Source organism: Drosophila miranda, chromosome XL (genome assembly GCF_003369915.1).
Source record: "Drosophila miranda strain MSH22 chromosome XL, D.miranda_PacBio2.1, whole genome shotgun sequence".
NCBI lineage: Eukaryota > Metazoa > Arthropoda > Insecta > Diptera > Drosophilidae > Drosophila > Drosophila miranda.
The window spans coordinates 1,596,351-1,619,668 of record NC_046673.1 but is presented as its reverse complement, the minus strand read 5'-3'; the positions used below and the strand labels follow the sequence as shown (position 1 = coordinate 1,619,668).

At 47.6% G+C, this 23,318-nt stretch overlaps 2 protein-coding genes across 3 annotated transcripts in view; both read right to left on the bottom strand.

Moving 5' to 3' along the window:
• Positions 1 to 23,318, bottom strand: part of LOC108154567 (integrin alpha-PS1) — a 48,115-nt gene that overhangs the window by 7,674 nt on the left and 17,123 nt on the right. The window contains exons 2-3 of one of the 2 annotated variants that reach the window (XM_017284869.2): positions 4,863 to 4,990; positions 3,545 to 3,574 (exon numbers count right to left, since the gene is read on the bottom strand). In XM_017284869.2, coding sequence (XP_017140358.1) covers positions 3,545 to 3,574; positions 4,863 to 4,990 — 158 coding nt within the window. The remainder of the gene's footprint in view (positions 1 to 3,544; positions 3,575 to 4,862; positions 4,991 to 23,318) is intronic. The other variant, XM_017284877.2, reaches the window with a different exon arrangement.
• Positions 16,098 to 16,933, bottom strand: LOC108154609. Its single transcript, XM_033392286.1, has one exon. It carries the CDS (start codon positions 16,720 to 16,722, stop codon positions 16,204 to 16,206), a length of 519 nt encoding a protein of 172 aa, XP_033248177.1. The 5' UTR covers positions 16,723 to 16,933; the 3' UTR covers positions 16,098 to 16,203.

Here is a 23,318-nt window from a genome sequence, read left to right as displayed (position 1 = left end):
GTGTGTGTGTGTGTGTCAGCAACAACAATAGTAAAAACATCAATATTAACAACAAGAACAATAAATATATCATTAACTTGTAAGTGTAACAGTAGTGTGTATGCATTATTAACAATAGTTTCGCAGGAGTAATAAAATCATTCACATTTGACACATATATGTATTTATCTACATATGTACATATGTATATGTATGTACATATATCGGTGGATTTAAAGCTGCTAATTATAAGTGAAATGCAATAGTTATTAACTAATTATTAGCAGCTGATTTTTGCCACAATATGTGTGTTGTAAGTGTGTGTGTGTGTGCGTGTGTGTGGGGGCAGGGAAGACGAGAACCTGAAACTGGAGCTGGAGCTGGAGCTGGATGCACACATGTGCACCGCTGATTGGGAAACAAAAAAAGAAAGCAACAAAAAGGAACGAAAGAGAGAGAGAGCGTCGGGTGCCGAATATTTGGATACCCTTTGATCCGACAGCAATCGAATCTATTCAACGGAGTATGTTTGCTGTTCATTCATCGTATAGTGTCTATTCATCGGCTCTGTTCTTCCTCAACCCGTTTTGGATCGAATAACCGTGCGAACGGTTCTCCTCGAAGTCATAGTACCCTCCGCCATCAGCTTTATTAGAACGCTGCAGCGAAGAGGCGAAAAAGCAATGTTGGCAGCCAAAACGATAGAGAGGGAGAGCGAGAGCGAGAGAGCCGAAACGTAACGAAATTGATTTAGAATGCATTTTAAAGCATCAAATCAAAGTGTTGAAATATGATAAATGATTATTACACTGGATGGGGAGATGGAGTGAGATACATCCACACACATATGTACATAAGTACATACATATATGTAAATATGTACATGCATATGTATGTACCTACATAGGTGAGCGAGAGAGGCGGGGTACGGCACTTAAGCGGCATTTTCTTTTCGTTTTCTTCGGGTTTCTTCGCCTTTCGTTGCGCTGCGGTGCCCTGGGGCGTGGGCCGTTCTTGACGGGTTTGACGCGTTAAAAACGCGCCCCGGTCGGGCCTGCCAGTGAAAGTCGCCTTCCACGCAGGCGCGCAGCTGGAAGCGCTGCGCACATTTCCCCACGGCGACCCACGCACCCCATCCGGATTTGATTGGCCCAGCACCAAGTGAACTTTGCACTTTGCGGCGCGTCTTTGACATTGGCAAGAGAGACGAAAATCGCGGAAGAAAAAGGCGAAGAAAACCTAAGGAATGCAGGGGCTGCTGCCAGGGCACCCTGAAAGCGTATTCCGAGTTATTTTTTACTCAGGAATTTGCATTCTCAAATTTGCAGTTATTTGTATGCCTCTGTCAACATTTGTTTTTTTGTTTTTGTCAACAAGTACATACATACATACATACATACATATGTACATACATATGTAGTTTTGAGAAATTTGTCACGTTCTGGGGCGGTGGCGTCGCAGACAAAGTCTTGAGCGGCCGCCACGCTCTGATTGCCAAAACAGCGACAAGAACAGCGACAACAAGAACGAGTGGGGAATGGAATGGAGCAGCTGTGGCCGAAGCCAAGGAGTCGAAGATTTTGGTACCCCCAAAGCTTGATATGCTACAGTGATTGCGATCAAAATTAAATGGGCTACAACCACTTCTAGCTAGATTACGTTTCGGGAGTTCCTTGGAAAATGGAAAAATATGTACATATGTATGTATGTATGTATATATGTATATATGAATGTAGTGATATGAGTCCGAGCATGAGGCTCTGCGTTGCAAGTATCTGAGCAAAAGGCACATACCCTCTGCGCAAGGGTATGAAAGAACAATCAGTCGGGGCAGCGGACGAAGTGGAAGAATTAAAGCAGAAAGAAGAGTCAAAAACACGGTCACAGTGGTGTGCTCAAAAATGCAGTCGACCCAGTTGGATGGGTCTTCGTCGGGGGAATACTAAGGAACGGCGGGGCAAATCGCAAATGGATTTACATGCCTCCCATAATCGTTTGTTCATTTATGATCGAGAGAGAGAATGGCAGAGCGATATATGTATGTATGTATGTACGTACATATGTATGTCTATACATATGTGGTTACGATTCTGAGGGTAATTACTGCTAAATGAGTCCCCAATTGGAGCCGCCAAAAAGTGAAGCCTGGAATAATCTTCAACCCGGACGGTGGTGGCATTCCGGGAATCAGCTCGGGCATGCAGAGGAAATGGCCAACATGTGACGCCGATAATGAAGTTGTTGCTGCATGGAAGCATCGAGGCATGGAACAGAACACCCTCGCACCCACGGGCCTGGCAGGCTATCGCCAATCCAAATATTGAGCCAAGCTCCTTCTCAATGGGGAGACATTAAGTAGCGGGAACTGGCCTTGACGCGTACTCAAACATTTGGGTCGACTGGGGGGGACTATTGGAACATACATATGTACATATATACAAAAATATGTACATATGTATGTACAAGAATCTACACAGTACATAAATCTGTTCAAATACAGTGCGTTTCATTGCTTTGAAACTATAAGTCTCGAGTTCAATAAGTTTAAGTTAAGTTTCCAAGAAAAGCTATGGGCTAGCTATGTATAAATTGCATCGAATAGTGAAAAGTGCAGCATTTATCGGCCGGTAGCCTGGAAACCCCATGGAAGGGTAGTTATCGGACAAAAATCGGATACTGAGAACTATCGACTGGAGTACATCGAAAATTTTATCGAAGGGAGTGTAATTTCCATTCCGAATAAGGGAAATGAAACAAATAAAACTAAATAGGTGCCAGGGAAATGTACAAGTGAGCAAATCAAATACTAGGCGAGAGCCACACTAGACGGCCAGACCTCCATTCCAGCTTGCTGAGCAGATGGCTGGGATCTGGTGAGATAGCTTCTCCTCCATGGTGCAATTGTTATTAACGATAAATGATACCTTAGATTAATCGCTTATCGAAGCATCCATAATTATGTACATACATAAATATGTATAAGTGTGCGTAAACTTAGCTAACTCTATAAACAGATGGTAGTATACATATTGATTATTGGTTATTGATTATTGGTTATCTGATTAACTGATTGCGCGCGTGCGTGGCAAGTCAGGAGCAATAACTAAAGGTAGCAGTAAGGAGTGAGTGGCGGCGGTAAGTAAGCAAAATGGCAGCCATAGGCATGCGTGTGCGTGACTGTACATTCGGTGATCGCTGATATATGTATGTATGTTGATGACTGTACAAACATGTTTGTAAGTATTGTGTGCAAAGGCGAGCGATTCGAGTGCACTGAGTATATCACTGAGTTAATCAAGAAGAAATCAATCCGTAAGTAAACGAAATCGAAGCGCAAACCAAAGATATGAATGAATACTTAATACATTCGTATATACATACATATGTATGTATCTATGTACATCTGTTTGTATGTATACATAAATAAAGATATATTGCAGATCAAATACAGAATACAGAATGGGTGTTAGGAATTGCGATGAAATGCTTAGTCCTGAGATGGGTCGATTTTAGTGGGGTTTAGGTTTGTGGGCAAGACAACAATTAAAGCACCCATACCACTTACGCTTATTAATCTCATAAACTCCGCTCGATGCTAAATGATTCGTTCGTTATCGTTATCGTTATCGTTATCGTTATCGTGATCGAATTGCATATATTGAAAAGAATTTTGGTCAGTATTCGGAAAGTTGGAAAGTTGGATTGGGTTGTAGTCGAGATTTGGGTTTAAGTTGAGGTTTTGGTTGAGGTTTAGGTTTAGGTTGAGGTCGAGGGGGACCCGAGTGAGTTTCCCAGTTAGGCGCACCGAATATGAATTTCGATTTATTTTGTTCGCGGGCAGAACCGAAAATCAAGGGGTAGAAAACGAAAAAACGAAAAAAATATAGGGAAGAAAAAAAAGAGAGTACAAAAACAATTAAAAAATCAAATTAATTATACATAGTAGATCTCGATATCGATATGGTGTTTCGTAATGACTAAGATGCTAGGGCAAAAGTGGTTTTCTATACAATATTTACTAGAATATGTAGTGCAGAGGCTGTGAAGTGGTTGGATTGGATCAACCAATCGATTGAACAATTCACCAACTGGTCACAGCATCCATTCCTATAACTAAAAACTGAAAACTAAAAACTGATAACTGAAAAAGTTCCATTATTGTTAGAAAAGTTTAGTCACAGATCTCTGTACAGCATTTGGCAATTGTTTATGTACAATTTATTGAGTGAAAGTAATACTATATACGTATGTATCAGGAGAAACGGAAAACTTATAGCGCAAATCGCCCGAGTGGAATGAAGATTGTTTGGTTTTGGCCTGGTCGGAATGGATCTTTTGACCCCGAACCGGTGTTAGTTACATGGGGGGAAGCATTCTTTATCGAGGAGCACTAGGCCCGAGGAGGAAATCCTACAGTTGTACATCCATCCATATTGTCTTTGGTATTGGAGTACATATGTACTCGGTTGTATGTATGTATTTATAATTAGTATAACTATCCAAGCTTTTATCGGTTCAGATGGCACAAAACAATCAACCTTCACCAACAGAAAGATTGATAGAGATAGAGATTGAGATTGAGAGAGATAGAGGTGGAAAGATACCAAAGCTTGGTTAGTAGTTATCGACTAACTGGATATTATATACGTACGATTTATATAATTTGCTTCTTAACTAATCAGAGTCGGAACAGAGATCCTAAATGATAAACTTAAGAGGTTGATGTACAGAGAAAGGTCCACTTCCTTTAGTTCCGATATCGGGCGTTATTCCTCGCCTCGGAACCAGAGCGTTCGTTCACTGTACACGCATACATACATATGTACTTAGGGATAGATATACAGATCCTAGTCACTGTCAGGAAATCAGAGGCGGTCACTTACAACGTCGTCCATCGGTTATCACCTGTTCGCAGTCGTCGAACCTCTGCGTTATCGGACACCTCCATAGGGCGCCCGAGTGTGAGGTGTTCGGCTGTCGATTGTGATCCAGGGGGGCACCCACCAGCAGGCTGAAAAGCAGAAATCAGATCGTTAGCATATGCTCGCATTGTGGATTCTGATACATGCATGTATGGTATATTCTATGGTACTATGTGCATGAGTATGGAGTATCGAGAGAGAGGGGGCAACCGCAAACGTTGAAGCGATCTGCGGTCAGTGCTTGGCTTTCCGCTAATTGCGGGTCTGCTCGGCATGGGCATGGGCATGGGAATGGGCATGGGCCTCGCCGTTCTGTAATCGATTTGTAGGTGGGCACTGAGACACGGCCCACGTCAAGCCCGACTTGGTTCAATGCACTGCGCTCTGCGCTTTTTTCGGGGCTTGGCCCTGCCAAAATGTAATTACTCGAGGCGATAAACGTGTGCAGTCTCTTGAAGGGACAGTCTGTTGGAGGTGGGGGCTGGGGGCAGGGGGCGGTAAGATGTGAGTGGGAGTCACGGAGCAGGCAGTTGCTGGGCGCGTCTGCACGAAAGATGGAGCTAATGAGCAGGCCCCGGAGTAGAGTTGAGGCAACAAAGAGGTATGCAGCGAACAGGCGTAGAAGCAGCGAAGATACTTACAGAAAGGTTGGAGAAGGAAAGGGAATGGGAATGGGAATCGGAATCGGAATCGGAATCGGAACCGGAGTACGTTCTATGCTCGAAGGAGAATTTAGAGGACAGAAAAAGGAAGAGAACGCAAATAAGTAGATAGCGAAATAAATACGAAGTCGAGTAGAAAATGATTAAGATAGACAGATAGAAGGAAGAGGATCAAAAGAAGAAAGAGTCCACCGAGAAAATGGACAGAAAGGAGCGAGCAGGAAGAACAAAATAGTGAAGAGTAGGCCCACAAACTGGCGAGGCTGGTCCAAAGTAGAGATCACAAGGAAACCAAGTGGCGAAGGAGGGGACGCAGAGGAGCATGAAGCGCTGCACCCACGCTCTCGCCCGCAGTCGCGCTCGCTTAACGTGTTCAACATGAATGTTCATTATCCTGGCGGCAGCCGTAAGCTCCAGCCATAACCGACAGCAACAGCTACACTAACGACAGCAGCAACAACAACTGCAGCAACAACCTCAGGCAACAACTGCAACAGCGACAACAACAGGAATCGCATGTACGACAACACACGAACACACGAAGGCGAGGAGTGGGTTTATGGCGGCCATTAAGTGGCACCTACACACCACACCACACCACAGCACACCACACCACACACATAGATACTATAAACCAATACACACAGACACAGCATTGGGCACGGCAGCAAGAAAGAGTCAAAAAGAAATCTTTAAGTGCCTCAAAGGCAGAGCTGGTGGCCAAATTGCCAGCAAGAGAACGAGGGCCGACAAGGTGGTTTGAGGAGTATGGCTACGTATAGTATGAATCGGCATCGTCTTCCAGTTTATGGGCGTGTTCGAAGCTATCGCTTTTGTCACCACACAATTGACACATTAACGACAAAAACAACGAAAAACCCTCAAGAAAATGTCATCTCAGAGAGAGAGAGAGAGAGAGAGAGAGAGAGAGAGAGGTTAGAGCTCTTAAACACGCTAAGAATTTGCATCACTCAATGAAAGGATGGCAAGCAATAAGCAACGGAATTAAGGCTCAAGCCCTGAGGAAGGAGAATAAGGCGTTTCGAACTAAAAGGAAGATTCTATTAGAGTCCATTGAGGGCTCATTAGAAGTAGTATACCTTAAGGGACACATCCAGTTCAATCGGAGCACACCCATCGAAAGCCGTCAGAGACGACTAGAGCTAGGTCTGCTTCCTACCTGTCTTCAGGGAGATCGCCTGGATATCTGTGTATGTTGTGGCCACTACCGCTGACACTCAACCAACGCTAAAGAGTTGCAACAGTCTCAATTCCATTGAACCCTGTCCCGACCCCGACCCGACCCGTTCTCGTTAGTTTTATGGACTTTCGTGTCAGGCTGGTGTTTTCTCTAAGGGCTGTGCTCATTTAGCAGGTTGCTAGTTTTTGGTAATGAAAAGTTAGCCGAGGAGAAGGAGAACGAGAGAAACTGGGACGGCCAAGCCTGACATAAATCTGGTCACAAATGCCGCTGGCCCATAAATCTTTGGCATGGCCGAGAGTCTATAGAGCTGCTTTAATGATCTCCCACTGCCACTGCCGCTGCCGCTGCCGCCGGTCCCTGCCTCAGATGGAATTCCAATCCCAACGTCTAGCGAGGGACAGTTCGGAATTGAAGTTCTTTGATTCTGGGATGGTGGCTCGATTCAGTCCGAGCTCGTTTTATGGCACTTGCCACTTAGCTTATCAATTAGCAGCTGGATGAAAGGAAAGCAGGGCAGAGAGGGCCTTGGTCTGGGTATACTCGCAGCCGTTTGGCAGTGGGACTTGGGATCAATTATCGCGGCAAATGGACGAATGGATGATAGACTGCTCTGCTCGACTTGAAGCCAGCCCAAAGACCAATTATAAGCCCCGATGAGGTTGACGTCTGATGAACTTTGGGAGTTCCATCTCGGGAACGGGGGGTTTCGGGCTCCGAACGGTGGACGGGGGCACCCTTGGCGACGTCTTAGAATGCGTTTAATTAAATTTGAACACTAATTGCCGCTATAAGGCGGCGCGCGTGTCGTTTCAATTGCCCCACTCCCATTCCCACTCCCAGAGCTACGAAGAACCCTTTCAAGTGGTCGCTCTTCGGATCGGTTTGCTCCGGGGCCCACAACACCCCATCCAAGCCCTGAATCATCTGCCTTGCACCCCATTCCCCCACCGCCCATTCCCCGGCCGCAGCTGGAGAGACTCTTGTAAGAATTTGATTGTTTGATTGGTGGAGTAAAGTGGTAGAGTGGTGGAGTGAATTGCGGAGCAATGGGCTCTAATCGAAGAATCGAATTATTACTTGTGCATGAGCGTTCCGCTAGGGAAGGGGAATACCAGATTATTTAGATATGTACATACTTAGATACATTTTTGTGCCTGGACAAAAATGTTCCCATTGGTATCATTTGGATGGATAATGGAACTGAAAATATAACTCATTGCCGCCTCCCTCGGAACTAGTTCGTTTTGGGCAAGGCAAGGTTATAGATACATATACATATATGTATGTGTGGTTATAGATAAAGTTGCTTTCATTTCAAGGAAAGTTCATAGGTTGAATACAAGAGAAAGAAATTAGAGGAATTCAATCCGAAACAAAAAAAAATTAGTTCTCTTCGAGAAGTTCGATTTCGGTTAAGAAATATAGGATTTGCCCACATTTTTCATATGTGTACATAATCCGAAAGTTGGCACAACCAGCGCATTCCTCGGCACTGTGTCTCAGGTATTCAGGCGACTTTTGTAAGGAAAACAGTAGCCTCCCTTGTGGGAGGCACAGCAGAAAATGTGGGCAACTAACTAACATTCAACTCGAAACTAGTTCCAGCTTACTCGTATATTTAGATTTATTTTCATTCTCCCACTCCACTCCACTCCGCACCCCTCGAGAGATAATAAGCTCTGACCGAAGTTGCATTTGCCCAAATTCTGAGTACTTTTCGTTGACTTCTCAGAGCCCCCACCCCCCCAACATAAGAAGCACTCCTTCTGATTCTTAGCCCCCCAGCCAGCTGTGTTTGTCTTGTCGATGTTTTCTTTAGACTCTTGCCTTTTCTCGACTCGATTCGGCTCGCCTTGGCTGCTATTCCCTCTGTTTGTGTGTCTTATTAGTCATGATTATCACAAGTGTTTTCAAGTGTTCGAGTCCAAGGCATCGAGTCCCCCCATATTTTCTTGGTTTAAGTGCTGCAGCATCGAACAACCGAGTCTCGGGGACCCATCCCTATCCCCATCCCCATCCCCATCCCCATCCCCATCCTCATCCCCATCCCCAATACCAATCCCATTTGTATCTACACATTTATTTATTATCATTCGCCGCAACACAAATACAAAGTTTCATTTAATTTTCATCGCTTTTGGCCTGTCAACTATCATTCCTATTCCATAGACCCTCCCTTCCCTGCCCTTCCCTTCCCTTCCCATTCTTCTCTTTGGTATAAATATTTATGCTTCTTTTCGAGCAGAGTCCCAGAGGGGCTCCTCTGTTTTCTTCTGATCAGCTCTGATCCAGCCTGATCTGTCCTCTTCTGGCTGCTAGCATTCGATTTACTCGATCCATTTCCGGCCAACGGATGCCGCAGTGCTTTCGCAGCCGGCCTCTTGGCTGACGCAATACGAGTCGTATCCCCGGATACTCGTATCTGGTGCTATCTCATATTTGCATAGCGCTGATTACGCCGGGTGTCACCTGGTGAGGCACTGAGGCCCTCTAATTAGGCCGCATGCCAATCGAGGTTAGTCACGTCCTGATAGCCGGCACTCAGAATGGGGTCTCTCATCTCATCGCATATCGGTTTGTCTCTGCCTTCCAGGGAAAATTGAGGAGGGGTTGAGGAGAGGCAAACGTGATTTGCAGGACACTTCCTGCTGCGACAGGATGAAGTTATCTGGCTAAGGATGAGGGCGAGGCTGTGGATGAGGTACCTGGTACCTGGTGCATGGTTCCTGGTTCCTGGTACCTGGTACCTGGTACCTGGGCTCTTGTTACCTGTCAGATCGAATGGGGCGATAGGCGACATGCGGTGTCGTTTACCTGCAGCTGTCATGCAGGGGAAGAGCAACAAACAGAGGTGCCAGCTAGGGAAGAAGGAGCTGAAGCTGAAGCTGAAGCTGAAGAGGATGAATATGAATATGAATACTCGTATGCGCACAGGAGTGGGGCACAATCAGCAAGCAGGGCAGCATTTGCGTCAAAACGGAATGTCGATTCGGTCGCTTACGGATTGACCATTGCCCCCACACTCTAGCGCTGCCACTGCTTGGAAAATTTTAACCAAGGCGCGGGCCGAGCTAAACTGACAGCCAAAGTGACCAAAATCAAATTACGAAAATAGCAGCAGAAACAGAAACAGAAACCGAAACAGAAACCGGCAAAAAGAAACAGCACCAACAATGGCACCAACTGAATTACCAATGCCTAATTCAATTTACGCATTAAGTCAACGACGAGGGCGATGCCGATGACGCTGGCGATGGGGATTGACAGGCATCCATCCATCAAACACAAGAGTGAGAACGATTGGGAAGTCCGAATTCCCAAAAAGAAATCTTTGGAAACTACGACAAATGAAATTGGAACATGGTTAAGAGTGTAATAAAGAGCGGAACGCAATTGAAAAATACAACAAATCGAGAGCACTTGAAGAGCTCTAGCAAGAGCTTGCCCTTTGGGATGGTAGGGGAACACGATCTCTGAGTTCAGTTCATATGCAACCATATTCGGATAATATATTCGGACTTACTACGTAGCAATTTGGAAAAGTGTTAAGTGCAGCAGAGGGACAGAAAACGCAGGAGAATGGAGTCCAAACACGGGGTGTCCCTCTGGGCGTTTTCTCGGTGCTTTGGATACCGCTTTGCCTACTCCAATGGCGATTATATTCTGTAAATGAATCCCATTTTGAGGTTCGTCCACATCTTGTTTGTGGGGATCCCATTTTGCCAATCTCCGTGGCAGGTTCATTATTTCGTTGGCCATTCATTCCATTGAAGGGAACGTCACTCGAGAATACTCCCTGCAGTTCATCCCATCATGTATGTAGATTGTTATATTATTCATATCAATGGCACTCCATTTCCTTGCGTTCCACTTAAACCAGTTTCATTGCCCTCCATTCCCATCGTCGTCCCCCATTCATTTGATGTGATATACCGATCTGTTCCAGGAGCAACCCTGCCACACGATTTACAGATATCTCGTGTCAAGTGACGCAACCTAGCCCAAGCCATAGCCCAAGAGATTTGTCACTTCAAGGAAATTACAAAATATGTCTAACACCAAACTGTGAAAACGAAACTGATTCCGATAGATTTGTCGGCTTTTCTTTCTTTCAAAAATCTTGGGGCCCGCCAATCTCCCGCCAGCCCCTCTTGAGGCGACTCCAGCTTAAAATTCAAGACGGGCAGTCACCGAAGACGCATAATTTGATGGGATTTGGTTAAGTCATCCATTGTCAGAGAGAAGAGGGGGAGCGAGGGGAGCGAAGGGAGAGGGCTGTGTTGTGCTTGGCCGTGGGCTTGGGCGTGGGCGTGGGCGTGGCATGTCAAGGTGTCGCCATGACGCGCGTGTCCAAAAAAAGCCGAGGAGATTTCTTGGCCGAATGAAGTCATGACCGGAACGGACGGACCCGAGGCCCTCAAGGGTTTTTCTATATTCTATTCATTTTGCCCCTGCCCACCGAATCGCGCGCTTGTATATACATAGATATGGATGCCATTAGCTCGTCATGCATTTGGAAATGCTTGGGACTGCTTCCGCGGATGTTTCAATTTGCACACTGCCAAATCCGTAATGAGAGACAGGCACGCGTTTCCGCCTTGGGTCGAGCATACAAAATGTGTCCATTAACTGGCCGCCCTGCCCCACAAGAAGAGGCCACACCAGAAGACTTGGGAACAAGGCCTTGCGTCGTTCAGATGGCCGGAGACTGCCCAACAAGTTGCAAGCAACATGAGGAAAGCACGTCCTATGGTCGAGGCGGGAAATACCCCGACACAATACCCTGATCGTTCCCATCATGGCTGTACATAGTGTAGGTATCTCATACGGGCACCAGGCGGCAAGCCAACCCCCAACGAACCGAAACTATGTTGTACAATAGAGAGATATTACCTAAACGAATTAAATATTAATTGTATCTACAGCCCTGAGGGCTGAGTAGATTGTTCCACGAACTTCATTGAACATTTTTCTGACCGACATACGAGTAACCTTTCGGGAGGGTCTGAAAAAACTAGGGCTACAAGCAAAAGCCGCAAACTACGCATTTTACCATACTCTCTCATCTTCCCTCCCCACTTCCACTTCCGACTAGGCCCTGACCTGGCCTCGCTCCATATTTGATTGGGTCATCGCTCACGGCTGGCTAATTTGGCCAACCGAACGGGAAATTGATGCAGGAAATGCAGCTGGGCAGGGCTACCAATACCTCTAACTTCTAACCTCTAACCGATCCCCTTTTACTGATGGTGTCGGACTCCACGTCCGACCCAGTTCGAGATGGAGAAGATCGGACTGCGTCGCGTCGCTTCTGATTAATTGTGGGTCAACACAGACGCAGATGCAGATGCAGATACAGACACAGATACAGATACAGATACAGATGCTGATGATGTGTGTTATGAAAGTATATGCTCCTACATATATGGATGTATGCATGTGTGTATGGCTATCAACTGGAGCGTTAAGTTGCCACAGTAGCTGGCTCTGCACCCGCTTAACCGCCTACCATCCAAGTGGCGGTCCAACCGGCGATCCAACCAGCGACCCGATGCGATCCGATCCGATCCATTCATCCATCTATGGGACACGAATACCCATACCCCTTCCCAACCAGCAGACGTAACCCAAGTAGCACAAATTGGCCCGCTGGCTTTGTGGTGGCTTTTCAGCTTAGCGCTTTTTTGTGTGGTGTGGTTTGGTTTTTTTTTTGTTGTTGGGTTTCGGAAAAGCTATCCCCCATGCGCTATCGATGGCAACAAATTTAATTTCAGTTTCCATTTCCCCCCACATCCCCATTCCCCCATGAGTTCCTATTATGAAAATTGATGGCAAGGTCAAGCGATGGGATCAGCGCTGGGAAATTTGTCTTTCTGCCGCTGATATCACATCTGAACTCTGTTGCAGGCTCTGCTTCTGCTTCTGCTCCTGCATCTAATTTACCCCTTCCGTCCAGTACCGTCCAGTACCGTCCAGTACCGAGGGAGCCTTTGATGGGTGGCGTATAGGTCGTCCAGAGCGGGTCGGCCACAGTCTCCGCTGTTGAAATATCGTCTGTGATTATGTACTGGCCTTATGTATGAGCCCCTGCCCCTGTCACCTAAGCTCCTGGTTCAGCCCCTGCCTCCACCTCTCAGCCGTCATTGTGTGGGGCTCTTTCCCACTCTGCATCGCCCTCCCTTGATCTTCGGCTTGTTCGATCATAAATTGCTGAAAAACAAATTGTTGTTGCCTTCGGTTGCACGGAGTGGGGAGTGGGGAGGGAGTAGAGTGTTTTTGGGGTTACCAAGGGAGAGGTGATTAATTCGATAAGTTGGACGATAAATATCGGCTGTCACTTAACGGATGCCATCCAGTAAATCGTTATCTTTCCGAGATGTTCAGCAAGGCAGACTATTAAAAAAAAGGAGGGGGGTGCTTGCCTAATCTACACCAATGCCGATCTATCGATTGTTATTCTATAACGTCATTAGAGCCTTAGCTGCTCCTACAGTGGAGCACTATAGGATGGACCTACAAGTCTCAGGTGTTAGAAGATTAATCAAATAATGATGGCGAATGCATAGAATCCCTAGCTTCCTAGCCTCCCTATGCACTGCTTACTGCAATGACCTGAGCTCAAAGATCTCCATTCCCAGCATAGTCAAGGTCAAATTTGCGAAATGCTCATCTCTGGTGCACTGAGATTTACATATGTACATATGTATGTATGTATGTCTGTTTGGAGATGTACATATGTATGCATGTTTATGCATATGACGTAAACCCATACGGCGGAGTGTTAAACCGTTTTGAAGAAAGTCCAAGTCACTAAGCAAGTTGCGCAAGGCGGCGAAGATCCCAGACAGGTCGGATCAGGTCAGGTCAGGGTCATACATGTGTATGTATTTATTAATGTATACGTAATTGTATACGAGTATGTACATACATATGTATATGCATGCATGTGTGCGGCTGTGTTTTTATACGGGTGTTCCATAGCACATGTATGGCAATGACATGCCGACAATAAAAGTCTTAGCACGCCCATGAAGAAGAGCTCAGGCAACTTAGACTCAAGATATGGGAGAGAGAGAGAGAGAGAGAGATAGGGAGAGAGAGAAGGAGATGGAGATGGAGAGGGGCAGCGGACAAGACTTTGGCATATTTAAACATAATTTCGTTTTTTATTATCCTTTCATGACAAAGACCAAGCCGCTCCATAAACAAATACACGAACAAACACACACTATATGTACATACATACATACATATGTATGTGTATGCGTAGAACTCTTGGAGACAATGACAGTTAATAGCGGCCGTGGAGTGGAAGAGGGAGGAGGGAGGAGGAAGGAGAGAGAGCAATAAAGTTGAGGATGGCGAAGAGTAAAGGTGTGGTGTGCAGAGCAGAGCAGAGCAGAGAAGAGAAGAACCGGTGTTTAGGGAAATGCCGGGCATAGGTAAACATACACACATATGTATGTACATATGTACACACATGCATGTGTGCATAAATGTTCTGGCAGGTAAATTATCCACAACAAAACGAGAAGAAGGAGGAGCAGAAATATGAGAAAGAGGAGAATGAGGGAGCACAGAGCAGCACAGGGATATGCAAAGATAGAGCAGCGTCAGAGTGATCAGCAGAGTGTGGCGGGGGGCAGGGGGCAGGGGGCAGGGGGCAGGGCAGTCGAATCGGAAGAGGAAACAGCAGAAAAGCCCCCGGCGGCAGAGTACGAGGTGTGTGTGGATAGTTGTACACCGTACATACATACATACATATATAAAAAACGGGATAAAGGGCAGGACATTAATTTCCGTTGTTTTTGTCTTTGAATTTGAAATGAATTGGCAGGGCCTCACTTGACTCGATTCCACGGCCAGGGATCGGACCCTCCTGGACCCCTGGGTCACGGGTGGTGCCGCCGTCGGCTGACATGAGAGCATGCCACACACAGAGACCAGAGCCACAAAAGCAAGGGACGACACAGGTAGGGCCAGGTAGCCGGATCCCGCTTAAGCGGGGGATCCACACGAATCTTATGCGAGGCCACACCGCAGGGAAACAGGGGAGGGGTGACCGAATGTTGCAGATAAGATAACCGATAATTATCGCATTCGCAAGCATGATCGATGGTATCGCTATCGCTTCAAGCCCCATTCGTAATCTAATAATCGCCCTTTCGCTCTCGCTCTCCTCTCTCTCTCTCTCTCTCTCTCTCTCTCTCTCTCTCTCTCTCTGTTGCCCTCTCTCAGGGCAGTCCGTTTCAGATGCCAGCCCTTCCCTTCCAACCAGTCGCCCAGTCAGTGGGAATGCGGGTGCTGTAAGTCTGTGTCGTATAAATTTTAATTATGTCACCATAAACTAAATGAAAATAACGCTCGGCCCTGTCCCCGCCCCGCCAAGCCTCAGGCGACCATGGAAATAAACAGCTATAAAAACAGCAACAGCAACAGTCACAGCCAGAGCCAGAGCCAGAGCCACAAAAACAAGCAAGAAATGATGGGGCTTCGGTGCCGGCGATCTAGATACCCTAGATACCCTACAGGTGGCTGCAGTGGCATCCGATTTTGACGGAATTTGGCTAAGATATGTACATACATATGTACTAATTGTATGTGGCTAATTGATAATATGAGACTGGAATATCTATCGTTTGGTGTACGGAGCGTGGAGAGAGGGTCCACTTCAATGAATCTGCTCAAGATCGTTCCAGTAGCACATGTGCTCTGTGCGAGGGCAGGGCAATTCTGCGTGCGTCTGCGTTTTGTGCGTCCGTCGCTGTTGTTGCTGCTCTCTTTGTCTCTTGTTTCACTTTGTCTCTTTTATTCGCTTCTTTTTTTCGTACTATTTTGGTGTTTTGCTTTTTGTGGTGTGCGCATAAAATTTGCATAAATTACACGCCAAGCGACACTGACAAGTAAATTCGCCTTGCGGGGCACCACCCCTTGCACCTCCTCCACCCTGCACACTCCATACTCCACCCCTTTTGCCACGTTCACAGTCAGCGCAGTCTGCGCAGTCAGCGTCAGAAGCCAGCAGAGTTCTGTGCCATTTGGGCCATTATGTTAATGGTTTTCAATTGGGGCACCCGTCAGAAATGAAAATTCTATCCATGAATAATTTCCGCTTTCGTTTGTTTGGGAAAATTTACCAATTTAATTCTCGGCCCATGTGGGTGCGCGGCCGCTCCTCTCGGGGCTGAAACAACAACAACACCAGAAACGCAATACGATAGAAGGCAAACATTAGGCAAAGATCAGATACCATTGCAGATAAAGACATTTGGCTACCCTTGAGGTCGGATCGTTGGATAGGACGCGTACACCATGCATGAAACATGCACCTTGCTTGAAGAAACTGTACTTTTTATTTATAGGCCAACCATGCGTACAGACGAGTATACGGCTGTTATCTTTGGACCTCATTGAGCACCATCGCAGCACTCATCGACTACCGTGACCCCGTCGACCCCTGAAAGTAGTTGGCAAATGCTCGACGCAGCCTTCCCAGTACGCCCAAGCCCTCCGCTGCGAGATTCTGTACCGCCCCCTCATCTTCCTGCTGCTGCTGCTGCTGCTGCTGCTGGTGCGGAGTATCGTCGGGATGTGGGCGTGGCATGCGACCCATTCGCCACCGCAGCTGGAACTGGCTCACCACGAGCCGCTGGGCGAGCAGACGCCCCCTTTGGAGGTGCTCCGAGGAGGCGAACCTCAGCTCGATGCCGTTCGGCAGCTGATGGATGGCGGTGAGGTGGCAGAAGCGCATGAAAATGTACAAGATGCGGACGGCCTCGGCGGAATCAAAGCCGTACAGGCTGAGCCAGTAGCTCCGGCGTCCTCGGCCGAAGAGCACTGATTCGCGCGATCGCTCCACATCATCCTCGTCCCGCCCTCGTGTTAGAGATGGTTCCGCTTCGTCCTCTGTTCCGGCTGTGGTTTCAACATCGATCTCATTCGCGGAGCTGTCCATAGCCGCGTGCTAGCTCGAGAAAAAGAGGATCCATCGACTCTAAATTTGATTGACAGAGTTTCTTTGGCTGCCTACGATTCGGAACTCTTATCAGAAATTACAAAACAATCCCAATGCCACTCGTATCGTGTCGATGGGAGAGACAGGAACGGAGTGCGAGATGGCAGCTGTTCAAACATCTGCCAAATAGATACGGAGGCTGATCCTCTATCGAATATGTTGTCTGCTTCCTGCTGCTCCCTGCCGCTCTCTTGCCGCTCTCTTGCCGCTCTCTTGCCGCTCCCTTTCCGCTCCCTTGCCGCTCCCTTGCCGCTGCTCGATAGCCATTGGAATTGGGTCAAGCATTTGGGGGCCATGTGCTGCCCCAGTCGGAGCCCCTCCTCTGCGGCAGTGATAGCCACTATCTCTCCACCGAATACGAGTATTCTCGGAGTAATCATAATTGTTATGGCGGCTGTTATTGAACTCTAATCCGCATCGCCTCATTTTACGGATGGAATGCCCAAGAGTCTGTTTATACGAAAAGGCCCTATTGCGACTACTTGTACAGTGAGAGTTGTTTGTTGTTGTTTCAACTGCATGGGAAATCGCATCCGGGCTGGGAGTGGGACTGGGACTGGGGATGGGGATGGGGAAGTCGATTCGATTGGGTTTATAGCTTACTTCCAAATAGTTTACATCGAGAACCCGCACATACATATGTACAGATAAGTACTGGATATACTGAACAGTACTGGCAGTAGCTGTGGTGTGGACGCTCTGGAATCGCTTCCAGAGAAATGGATAAGAAAACAGCAAGAGTATTCTCCGTGAAAGTCTCCGTACCAAAGACTCTGCAGTTCAGAAATGTGGAATCCTTTTCGAGCGGAGAGTTGTTGAATAAAGCCCCTGGGCGGTTCGACCTTATTTTACATTCTTTGATCAGCTCCCATTATTCTGAGTGCCTGGTCTGCAGAATTTCGTGGCCCACTGTGGGAGGGTTATCTCCGGAACGGAACGCCCACACACTCCAGTAACCGCCAGCACATTCCGCTGAGTTATCCGTTGTTTTGCAAGCCCCACCAGTCCTGCCAACAACCCCTGGTCTTTCTTTCTCTCCCCCTCTCTCCCCTCTCTGCCCACAATGCCCTCTGTCACGTTTTGGCGACGGCTGTGCAAAATGTGCTTCAATTATTATGTTGGCTCTGCGAAATCGGAGCAGAGGCAGCGAAAAACAGACCCTGGCGGATGGGCAACTGTAAAAAAGGGCACACAGGCGCGGAATCCGATCTCCCGGAATGCTCAATTAACTCGCAAAGCTCTTAGGCCACTTCCAGCGAATTTCCAGTGGTTGCAGTGGGTGCTCTGAAAATGTATCGCCTTGCTCGAGCTGTCAACCTGATGAGCGTCTACAAGGCATCCCCACTACCAAACAATGCGCATGGCTGCTGTCCACTCCACACCGACTCCGACTCCGACTCCGACTCTGACTCCCTACTCCCTACTCCCCACCGAAACATACGAGTACGAGTACGAGTACAACAACTACTCGTATGACTAAAACTGCAACTCGAACTCCTGTCCAGGCGAATGCTCGTTAAAAGTGCTCAAATTTGAATTTCAAATGCGTTTGTTGTTTGCTTGTTTCCACGAGTATACCCTTCCGGGGAGAGAGGGTATGCCGGTTTGGCGATTTGGCGATTTGGCGGTTTCGGGAGGTCGGGCGGTCAGGAGGTCGGAGGGAGGATTCTTAGAATCGATTCTTAGAAACTTAATATAAGGCGAGAACATGTCTTGTGTGCTCAGACTTGTAGACGGCTGTATGACGGTCCCTGTATGAATCGATCCAATGTTAGCTTTTGGGAGCCACCTGCTCCTCAGTTCATGTGCAATATATGCAAATGCAAAGATTTCTTAATGGTTTACGAGCTGAGAGGGTATATAGGATTCGGGACGACATGCTTGCGTGCATTTCAGTGTCTGCTGCGGACATTTAGCCGGCTCCCAAGGCAGAAGTCGCCCCATCTGCCAGTTGTCAGCGGAAGTGTTGATGAATTTATTTGTCAAAATTGCTTCTGAAGTTGACTTAATGCACGTACGAGTATTCAGGTAATGAATCCAGCTATCCACTGTGGCCCGCACGCCTCCCCCACAAAGTCGCCGCGTCGTCTCGCCGGGCCATGTCCACATGTCTACAAGTCCATGTCCATGTCCACGTCCATGTCCATGTCCACGTCCATGTCCATGTCCGTTGATTGACATTTAAATGCGAGCTGTCAGTGCGGTCCCCTTTTGGCATTCTCTTTCAAACGTACCCGTACAGTATTGTTATCAAAGGCAGCAACACTATGAGATCTCAATTGTTGTGCCTTAATTAATCACAGCTGCAGCCTCCTGGTGATGGGTTGAGCAAAGAGAGGAACAATTCAATGGGTATATTAGAAAGAGGGGGAGATGAGCAGAACAAAGCCCGAAAAAGAAGAGTCGGTATTCCCACTTTAGGATACTATAGGATACCCACTACTCAGATGTACATACATATGCTCTATACGTGCTCCAAGTCGAATCTGATCTTCCTGAAAATATTTACGCACTAGTATTACGAGTGTGATAGTTCCCATAAGAGTTTTGTAGAAATCAGATGCAGGCCCAAAGATATGTAATAGCACAAGAAGTCGTACTCTGTGTGAATACTCTCTACTCCCAGCACCAGTGGAGCCTTGTGCCCCATTAGTACAGGGCAAGTACAGAGGAGCGTTGCCTGCCATTCAACTCGAATCGAACGCAGACGGCAGGCAAATGAAAATGCAAATGCAAAAGCAAAAGCAAAGAATCGCGAAGAAGGAAGAGGAAGTTGCAGAGCCCGCAGCAGCAGCAGAAGCAGCAGCAGAAGCAGCAGCAGCAGCAGAAGCAGCAGCATCTCGTGATTGGACCTTGGATATCGTTTGAGGGCATCGGCAATGGCTGTGGCCAAAGTGCTGTTGTTGCGGAGGGACGCAGCAGAAGCTAATTTAAATTCAAATTTAAATTGTTTGCCGTCGCTTTTTTATTGACAACAACAGCAACCACGGGCCGTTCGAGAAGAAAGCAGGCGGACTACGGCCAGTAATGCGAAACCAGCTGCTTTCTGGCTAGAGTTTTGAAAGAAAGCTTTGGATAAAAGGATAGGATACAAAGAACAACCAGGCGAGTGGGGACATACAAAATAAAGAGAGTCGAAAAGAGCATGGATGGGGAAAGGAATAAGAGAGAATCAAGAAGAATATGGCAAGGACTCCAGGTGGAAAGAGTTATTGGGAAAACGGCTAAAATAGTTAGGAAACCACATGGAGGACGGAGAAAATAAAGTGGAGAAGGGGAAAGGAAGAGAAGCGAGAAGGAACCCATCTGCAAGCCTCAAACTATTGAACAGGCAGCACTAGCACTGATCGGTGATCACTGATCGGAGTTGCATGCCGCAGATGCACGCCTCGCGATTCGTGAGGCACCCCGGCACCTCCACCAGCCAGCTCCTTGGATCCACTAGAGACTAGGAATATATGGAAAGTGGCTCTGAGCTTTGAGCTTTGCACCCACGCCACGGCACCGGGGCGCTGCTCCACGGGGAGCTGCTGCTGCCCACGCAACCCACGACAACAGCAAATAAATATTATTTATTTATGTATTGACTTCTATCCACGCCCTCGCCCTGGGATCGGGGATCGGGGATCGGGGATCGGGCATCGGGCATCGGGGATCGCGGGGACGCTCTTGGGGACTGTCAATTAGGAGCGGACAAAACCCGTACGACACGCGACTGGCCGGTTGTAATGTGGCATCCTCGGGATGGGATCTATCCCTAATCGATATATCGACTGACGTGGCACTTATGGGTTAGTAGTCTTTTGGTCTGTAGAGACGATGGGTCTGCATACTTTTAATGGATATTCGAAAAGATTCGGGTGCATGGATATGCAATATGGAATAGTTGTGGAGCTGAATTCTGTACGACTTTCGGTACATTTTCGATACATTAAAATCATGAACTATCGTCTCCAGCTGAGGCCTGGATGGTCCTGGTCCAGGTCCAGGTCGAGGTCCAGGTCCAGGTCCAGGTCCAGGTCCAGGTCCAGGTCCAGGTCCAGGTCCAGGTCCAGGTCCAGGTCCAGGTCCAGGTCCGCCTCAAATTCCAATTTCAGCTGCTATTGCCATACCTTTCCCCATTCCCTCCCCCTCCTTCCTCCCATTGTCGATCTTCAATGGCCAGCGCAATCGTCATGCATTGCCATTTTTGGTATTTTCAGCCAATTAGCGGCGCAAAGGCTTGAAATGTTAAGTAAAAGCGAAACGGGCTAACAAAACGTGGCAAAGGAGCCCAGCAGAGCCAACTGTCCGAGCAACTTGCATTTTTAATGGTGGTGGACTGGAAATGAGAGAATCTCGAATCGCAGAGTGGTAGCGAGGCAGCCAGGCAGGAGTTGGGAATGAAGATGCTTAGCTGAATTTGTCTCTCAGCACTCTTGGCACTCTCAGCCAAGGCACAGAGAGAGAGGCTCAGAGAGAGAGGCTCAGAGAGAGAGAGAGAGAGAGAGGGGAGTTGCTGAAAGAAACACGTGGGACAAGACTGTTGGTCATCTTTATCTAATATTTCCACTCATTTCCGATATCAGCACTCATTGGCATGTTATTCCATTGAATGTTTATACATTTATGGATATTCTCGTTTCAGCTGAAGCGTGAGCAATCGTATGAGTCTCCCGATGACGGACGTACATTCGTGGCGATTAGAAACTCTATATATATATATATATATGAAAAAATCTCCGAAAAGATAGCAGAGCATGAGTAGACCCCAAACCCACTCATCACCACACGAGGAGCCCGAATGATAGGCTTTATAAATCCTCTGGAACTGTGGACTCACGCTATCACGCTGTCACGCTGGCACGATGTCATCGCTAGGCTCGTTAGTGGCGCGACAAGGTCCGAGGCAATCGCAGTCCAATCAAATGAAATTTATGCGGCGGCCTTAGAGATCCTCCACTTATGTTTCTTTCTCTTCCGTTCCTGGGACAGGCCTGTGTGCCCCTTCCCCGGACCCCCTCCCCAGCGATCGATCACTGCTCGCCGAATAAGGTCACGCCCGTTTGCAGGACTTTTAATGAAGCCTTAAATGTCATTGATGAAATAACTGCGCAAGCGATCGTACCGATCCGATTCGATGCGATTCGATTGTCGCTGGCTGCTAATTAAAGCTGACCATCTAAGGACAGCTCCCCCACCGGCCACCGGCCGCCCCCCCGCCCATTCCATCTCGTCCCACCCGACGCCATCCCGCCCCCTCCTCCACAGCGACAGCGAAAGTGATGACAGCTCTGAGGCAGACCAAACGCAATGCAACGCACCGCCGTGGCGGGGGCGTTTTTCGAGTTTTCCTCCTGGGTTTGAGGTTGGAATCGACTCGTTTGGCGTTTAGGGCGGCTCTGACAGTTCCGCAGTTCCACAGTTGGCTAATTGGACCATTGGTCTGTTCCTAATGGCCTAATGGATGTTGACACTGTCAAGCGGTTGCTTTCGCCTCACACCCACCCCACCCCACCCACACCCTGTACCACTCGAGCGTTCCCCTTTGGGAATGGGAGTTTCCCATTGATTGGAGGCAAACAACAAACAAAGGCAAATCCAACAGAAGCGATTGAATCGATTTTGGTCAGTTGGTCAATTTTCGCACAGCTGGCTGGGCATTAGGGTGGAGGCATGGAGGAGGGTGCAATGGCGGGGGGAAAGGGCAAGGGGAACAGCAAAAGCAACAGCAGAACTTCAATAGTGACTTATCACGGCCGCCATCCACTCCCTGATCATGATCTGAACATGCGTATATGCATATTTATGGGGATACGGATACGGATACGGATAGGGATGGGGATCCCCGATCTCCTGTTCTCCGCTGTGGCACCACAAACCTTTGCACAGGGACTTCTCGAATCATTTACTTCCAAGGACAATCCAAATGAAATCGAAACCGGATTGCAAACCAATCGGTTTACTATATACATATATATACATCTGTATAAAGGAGAGAGCAAAGCAGAGTTGTCGCCGATCGCCACTGACAAGTCGAGAAGAGTGAGCAGAGAACAGAAGAGGAGAGGAGAGGAGAAGAGACCCAAATGGAGCTGGAACTGGAACTGGAAGTAGAGTGTGAGGGAAAGTGTTGGGATTTATCAGAAGGCAAATGGATCTATATACATAATACATACATATATGTATGTATGTACTGTGTATGCATGTATGTGTGTACTTACAGATGTGTGTGCGTTACAGATAAGCAGATTGATTGGGTAGAAAGAAAGGTGGAGAGGGGTTGACAAGGTAGACGACTGACAAGGCAGGCTGATAAGCCGGCCAACCAGATAAACATGACCAAGATGCTCAGTGATAAACAATGAATGAGTAGAACGAGCACACCAAGACGATCGGAGCGGAGTGCTACTTAGAACCAGGTGAGAGGCGGGAAACGGCTGCCCGATGCATTTCCGCTTCCCCCACTACACCCCTCTGCCACGATCTAGCCCTCTTCCAGTCCGCTTTCCAGAGAGCAGATGCCGCCTCAAGGCTAAACCGTCGAGACGCATCCA